Raw genomic sequence first — 7,292 nt, 5'->3', positions numbered from 1 at the left:
TGCCTTGGCTGCTGCGTCCACAACAAATTACTATCATTGCTGTTAATAGTTCATTAAGTCACGGACGGGAGAGACATGGAATGGAAGCCAAACCGAAGCCGTATGGAATCACGGCTACACGGAACGTGAAACCGTAAAACGAACTTCAATCCCGCTGCAAGTGGCAGAATAATTGAGTGAACGGCAAGATAAACATTTCAATTTTGTTATTAAGTCATCAATTAGACGAATTGAAATCAGACTTGCAGGGTGAATTGGCCGTTGCATTTCATCGATTTTCGGACATATTTATGTATTTGCGGAGCAATCTGAAAGCCATTAATGTTTCGCAATTAAAAGGTAATAAAAACTTCTTTATTTTTGGGTTATTATGGTATTGGTGGGTCTTGGTAAAAGTTATGATTTCTTTCGCAATCGTACAAAATAGTTTTAATCTATCTATGTTAAGTGTTTTATAATATTTATAAGTTGAAAGCTTTAGATTCATTTTCACAGAAAGTTATGGCAGTTAATTGGTAGGCAAGACTCTTTATAATTATTTACAAAAACGAGCTGTTTCCTTAATTTATTTTAAAACAAACTCATTACAGCAAATATCGCAGCGTTCGAGAGTGGAATGATTGGGTTTTGTGAGATTTGAGGAACTTTCCTGCAAAGCTGTTGGCTTATTCTCCTTGCCAGCCAGGGATCCTCCGTAATTCTTCCGCATCACCCAGGGAGAAGTCCGCCGGGAACTCAAAAGGGAAGCCGTGTAGGTGTGCCTACCAGGACTGCAGGATCTCAGAGATTGCAACGTGGCCGTGGATCCTCTCAGGATTTCTAATCTAGCCAGAGCTGCCTCCAGATCTGAGTCCTCGTATCCCTCCATTACCAGTTGATCGGGCGACTGGCTGAAAGACTTGACACTCGGAGTAGTCAGCTTGCTCATGGGCTGGATGACCACGTCCAAGTTGCTGCTGTCGGTGGACTTGGCGCTGGAAACACGCGAAGGCTCTGGTGATGATATCTTTGGGGTGGATGCCACAGCTTCTGGGGCTTCTGTCTTTCGAGGTGATGGTGGCATTGAGGATAGATTATGGTTTGTGGAGGATTCCGGTTCTGGACTGGGACTGAGCATCCTCAGAGGTAGATGATCTGCATGAATTATTCCTTCAGGTTTCGATTCTTTTTTTGGTGTCCTTCTAACTGTAGACTTATTTAAATCTATGAATGATGACTCTGTGGATGGTAATATTGGCTTTACTAAAGTTTTTTCTACTTTCAAAGGACTCCTATCCGGTTTTCGGAAATGTAGTTCGGTGTGAGATGATTCCCTTGAAGGCATAGCACGATTTTTCAAGGGAGTTTTAATTTTCTTCATTGAATCAAAATCAGTATGTGAGTCTTCAGTCGATGGCAACATCTTATTTTCGAAATTATTTGTAGAACTTAAGTCTGTAGAGGAAAGTTCTCTGGATGGCATCGTCAAAGGATCTTTTGACTCGGGATGTTCTTTATCGGTTTTATGAGAGCTCAATTCAGTAAAGGTAGACTCCCTGGATATCCTAGTTGTATCCTCATATAACCTGTTAGGTTTATGGGAACTAGTAGTTTTTTCCACTTGCAAAGAATCAAAGTCCGTATAAGAATGCTCTCTAGATCGAACTGTTTCCTTCTGCTTTGGTTTGGAAACGTTCTTTGAACTTTTATCCAACTCCAAGTAAGAGGATTCTCTGGAAGTAGTCAGGCTGGAAGACACCTTCGAAGTCTTTTCTCTTCTGGAGTCTTTGACTGGGGTGATCGGCTGCACTGCCCTGTTTCGTCCTGTGGGTACGAATTTTTCCCTGTCAGGGCGTAGAGGTTGATGGATTAGTCCGGTGCTCATTCTCCGCCCATAACCTGTTACTTCCGGAACGGCAGATGGTCTACCCCTGCCCCAACCGGATATCCGCTCCACAGGGGCTCTCTGGATTCCGGAACCGATGCGACTGCGATTTCCATTGGTGACCATGGGAAGAGTGATGCGATCTCGCTGGGGATTAAAGTCAAAGGCCCTGGAAGCTCCCGGATTTGAGAGCCTCGAGTTAGAACGAGAGACACTAGCGGGCTGTTCGGAGGCCACGAACTTCGCAAACTCCCTTTGACCCTTGCGAGTAGGAGCTGGCGTTACGTGACCACTGGACAGATCCGATACGGAGGCACTGGAGAGTGAGTTCCCGTCACTGAAGTGACCATCATAGTGGTTCGGCTTATCCCGGAGACTCGTGTGGTCCTGGTACACTGAGAACTTGTTCTGGCTGTGAGCGAAGCTCTCGTAGGGCTTGAACTTCTTGCTTTTGGCCAACTGATCGGCGAACTTTTCCCACTCGGTGGTGCTGGGTCTCCGCTGCTCCTCCTCCTTAATATCCACGAATCTGCGACGAACCTTATGATTTCTAGGATTTTGTTGTTTGGCGGAAGTGTAATTAGGTATTGTTTTGGAAAGATATTCAGAATATTGTTGTTTGTGGGGTGTGTGGATTTTTGTGTAGTGTATTTTATTTAATATGTGATTGTGTAGGTAACTTGGCAAGACTGTCTGACATGTGTCCACGGACAAGAGAGGGAGGACATTTCTAGTCTGTCAACCCCCCTTTAAAGTTGCTCCTAGTTTTGCACAAGTTTTCTATATTCGATGAGCCGAACAATAGATCGTTTAGTGTTTGATATTCAAAATATTACCACAATTCTACGTACAAGACTTTGCTGTTGATGTTCTTGTTAGTTTGAGTTGCTGGGATCGCAAGTAAACAAAGGCAGGATATATGATATGTACATAGAAAAAGAGCAAGTTTATTTACAATTTACATACAAGTTAGGAGAGAGAAAGAGGGAAGAGAGCAATATGTTGGTAAGATATAATAAATGTATATAATATTCGATTATCTACGACGGAACGGGTAACTACGAATCATAAGCGAACGTTGCTGGTACAAACTACGCGAAAACTTCTGGGTGCAGTGGCGCTACGGATTACGGATTACGGATTTGCGATGGGGCTACGGGTTGCGATGCGACAGGTGCTCTCTAGGCTTACTTACTCCACGGGGGCGGAGGATTCGGTGGCAGCTGGCGGGTCAACTGCAGCTGGGGCGGAGTCCTCGGTTGGGGCAGCAGGAGCTGGAGAAGCTTCCGCCGCCTGGGTGACCTCGGCACTGAGTTGCGCCATCTCCTCCAAAGAGGGCTTTGGACTGGGCGGACTGCCCTCCTCCTCGTTGGCCAGAGCTCTCTCGATCTCCGGCTCTGGGGTGGAGGTTTTCAGGCTATCGGCATCCGCCTCAACTTTGGGAGTTGGAGCACGCGAAGAACTCATCTCCGCCTCGGCACTCTCCTCCTTGGACTCCTGCGGCTGCTCCAAGTGCAGACCCTCCATCACCTTGTGCTTGGCCTCGTCCAGGACCTGAGTGCCTTCCTTAAAGGCATTGCCCAGCTCATTGGTAATTCCCGCCACGGCACTGCCAACGGTCTCCTTGGCCGTGTCCAGTCCGGTGGTCAGTGTTTCCGAGGCGTCTGTGGGTGAGAGAGGAGAATGGAAACACTTTCATTTGCCATTTCCTGATTAGAAAGCAAATACATATAATTGTGCAGTGGAAGAAAAAGAGTCCTGTTGTTTAGTGAGGGTTTTAAAGGATTACATCAAGATTTCTTGGATAACCAAAGGCTCTATTTTGAAAGAGTGCTTAGTGTTTAACTATTTAATATTGGTGTCCTCCTTTTTTTTAAGTGTATTTTTACGTATAATATTTTTAAGTCAATGTTTTGCTCTAATTCGTTGACGGCTTGGTCACGCAACCAAGTCGTTTTTCTTCATATGCGTTAAATAAATGTATATAAATATGGTCCGCCCGGGTAATGGCAATGAGCCAGCTTTCACTTGCGACCCACTGCCAACTGAAATCGGGCCGAAAGGCTCCAACACACAGCACGCATTGCTTTGGCCAATTGTCCTTTATTACGTGGCTTGTTATTATAATAATGCGAAATGTGAGCACATTTATTACGTACATACGAACGCGTATATCGAGTTTCTTTTTTGGCATTAAATGGTTATTCACTTGTCGGGCTTCTTATTAATTAGGGGGATGTACATTATCGATTTGGGTGTTGGGTCAAGGATTTGTCACCTTGTTTGTACTAATTTGTCAAATATCAAGTATACGCCCGGAGTGCACACTGCTTAAATGCCATCTGGTATCCGATAAAAACCAGTCTGGGGCAACACACACCTTCGACCACGGCCTCGCCCTTCTGGCGGACATGGGTGGCGGCTTTCAGCATTTCGCTGCCCGCCGTTGCAACCATGGGCGTGCTGCTGGCACAGCCCATGACTTCTCCTCCCGGGTTGGACTTCGAGTCTTACTTATCCGGCTGGCCAGACAATCGCCGAATCATGCCGATCGGATTTGGTATCAGTGCAGGAATGGTCACAGCCGAGTTGTCGGGAACGAGGATTTATTAATATCGAATATGAATATGGCAAAATAAAAATACGCCCGCCTTTGGTCACGAACTCAACGCAACTGAGCACTGACCCAAAACATTTGCTGGCCAAGTGAAGGGTCAGTTCGGCACTCAACCACCTCCATCTCCCGTTCCGTTCCTCTAGCTCCAACCATTACCATTTCCAGCTCCATCTATAGCTCCAGCACGCAACAGGACCGGACCGTGGAGTACCTCCAGAGTTTGCATGTGCGTTTGCACTTCAAATGAAGCCAAATTGTTGAGGTCATGCGCGTTGGGCGCACACTTACTTACCATTTCCATTTCCATAGTTATAGGCCAGCTCTAAAAGGGTTCTAGGTCTGCACGAAAATAAGGCGGGGCTGTGATTGGCAAGGGCTTGGGCCCCGGCATACCCGGTACTTAAATATATTTGCCATTTTTTGCTGCCCATTCAAATTAGAGGAAAAATAATCAAAGTTTTAATTCAATTACGTTGTGCTTTGAAAGGATGTGGAAGGATAACATTTTGGGCAAAGACTTTGACACTTATTTGAAAGTATTACATTATAGAAATACTTGTATCAAAAATGTTTTAAATAAAATATTGCACATTTATTTTGCAACTCAAAAAATGTCTCTTACTTTTTCCTACTTAGACCTTTTTGTGCCTCCTCTACAAGAAATTTGACTTAACATTCTCTGTTTGATCCTTTATAAGATCTTATATTAAATCTAAACATTTAAGATTTTTACATTTCCTTAAACCTAAAACATAAAAAATGATATCATATAAAATTAATTATTAAAATCATAAATTTAGAACACTAATATACCCCAGAATTATGGGAATACCTGTAAAAGAATGAGAACAAAACCAGGGAAAGTGAAGAACACGGCTTTGGGTACTAACACCCATGTCTTGAGTGTGTTGTGTGTGTTTGGTTTGGTGTGTGTGTAGCTGAAGTAGCGTGTCCATCCAATAGGTGGCGTGCTTTCGATTCGAAGACAGAAATGGCTGAATGTGTGTCTGTTGGTCAATAAAAGCTCCCAGCCCGGTTATTATTTATAGAACGCGAGCCAGTGTCCAATTGTTGCTCTAATTTCCATATGGCATATGGGTTTTTGCTGAGTCCCTTGCCCATGAATGACTGGATATGTCCGGTCGGGTTGACAGTCAAAATCAGATAGTGTAGAAAGCTGCGATATCGATTCGGAGCACTATTCTGTACTATGCAAATGCAGATTGTGCTAGATTTAGATAGAGCCCACGCTCCACACTTGAAACACTCTGTTTTTTTGGAGCAAGATCTTCCCCCCAAAATGCCCTTTTCAAAAATTGATTGATTTTGATTTATTTTTGGCAGTAACAGCTCTCGGTTTGTAGTGTTTCGATCTGCAAACGAGTGGCTCTGGCTCTTGAATGCCTATTTCTGCCGTTCGGTGATTTATGTCACTCAGCCAGTGACAGAGCTTTTCATGAGCCAATAAAGTTGTCCATGTCGCTTTGTCATATTCATATATCATGGCCAATACTAGCATCGTACACCCGGCGACTTATGTCACATGGTCGGTCCCTCGAAAAACTGGAGTATGCAGTATGGCAGAGCATGGAGTATTGGAGTCTGAAGTCTGAGCCTGCGCATAAACGAAGTTTAAGTGCGCGATCGAAAGACTTCAAGACTTCAGTTTCAGTATGACGGTGACAAAACACAATTTGGCCAGGCCAAAACAGCAACAGCAACAGCAACAGCAAACAAACCAACACGAAAAGTCGCATATAAATCAGCACACGCAGCTGGTTCATTAGACTCTCCATTCGGCTCTTGACGCTGCCATTTGGCCTGACATTAATTACATAAGCTAAGCGGCGCTTAATTATGTGCTCAACAATAGACCAAAAGTGCTTGGGACCCATTCCCCACAAATGATGTAATGGCCTCCCCAATGCGAAAGTGTTTTTTTTTTCGCCTCTTGATACCCTTATATCTAAGAGATCTTTTGGGAGTTACTTGGAAATAATAAAGGGAGGTTTCCCCAGAACTTTCAGAACAAGTTGTTAAGAGATCCAACCTGGTTATTTATAGTATTCTGTCTTGAAGTTCCTCCATATTAAACTCCTTAGACTCCAAAAGGGTAAACGATCTTCGGCCTCCGCCTCCTAGTCCATCATATTCCCAATATTGTCTGGTGTTCACTTTCAATTCAGCCAAGAATAATGGCAATTGTGAGACAGGTAAACAACACACGAGCTGACAGAGGGACGGCCGAAAATAACAAAAACCTGAGACTCCAACCGAGACAGCCACAAATTCAGATTCAGCTTCCTTAGCAATTTGTATGGGGCTTTTGTCTTTGGCGACAGCTTCCTCAAACACGCTTTTGAACTTGGAGGAGATCGGGACTGGGATTGGGACTTCGGGGCGGCATTGTCTGGATAGAAGTCTGTATTGGAGAGGAAAAGGAGGCGGCGTAGGGGACCACCACCACCACCTTGGGCATAAATTGTAATTATGCCTGCCACCGCAGCGGACAATAAATCTCAAAGTATTTATCGTACAACATGACAGAAGTGGGTCGTACCTGAACCCAAAACCCAAGCCCAAAAAAACTGAAAGATTTTTCCCGATTTTGAGTGTTTTTTTTTTGCATATGAAAAGGAAAAAACATTTAACATATTTACCCACAACAATAACGCAAGAGTCAAACATTTTAAATGCAGTTATGACTAAATGCAAAAGTTATTTTTATGTTCAATGCCTTTTGTTGGGGGCTGTCGCTTAAAATTGTGCGCATAACTTGGAACATGAAAAGTTACTTAGAGTCGGAGTTAG

At 44.0% G+C, this 7,292-nt stretch overlaps 1 protein-coding gene across 1 annotated transcript; it reads right to left on the bottom strand.

Annotated features, from left to right (window-relative positions):
- Positions 1–381: 381 nt before the first annotated feature.
- Positions 382–4,676, bottom strand: LOC6506418 (flocculation protein FLO11). Its single transcript, XM_032454758.2, has 3 exons — positions 4,245–4,676; positions 3,060–3,528; positions 382–2,414 (listed from the first exon to the last, which is right to left on the bottom strand). The coding sequence occupies exons 1-3, from the start codon at positions 4,342–4,344 to the stop codon at positions 566–568; spliced, it is 2,418 nt and encodes an 805-aa protein (XP_032310649.1). The 5' UTR covers positions 4,345–4,676; the 3' UTR covers positions 382–565.
- Between the last annotated feature and the right edge of the window lie 2,616 nt (positions 4,677–7,292).

This window comes from Drosophila ananassae, chromosome 2R (genome assembly GCF_017639315.1).
Source record: "Drosophila ananassae strain 14024-0371.13 chromosome 2R, ASM1763931v2, whole genome shotgun sequence".
Classification (NCBI taxonomy): Eukaryota; Metazoa; Arthropoda; class Insecta; order Diptera; family Drosophilidae; genus Drosophila; species Drosophila ananassae.
This window is presented reverse-complemented; position numbering and strand designations above follow the sequence as displayed.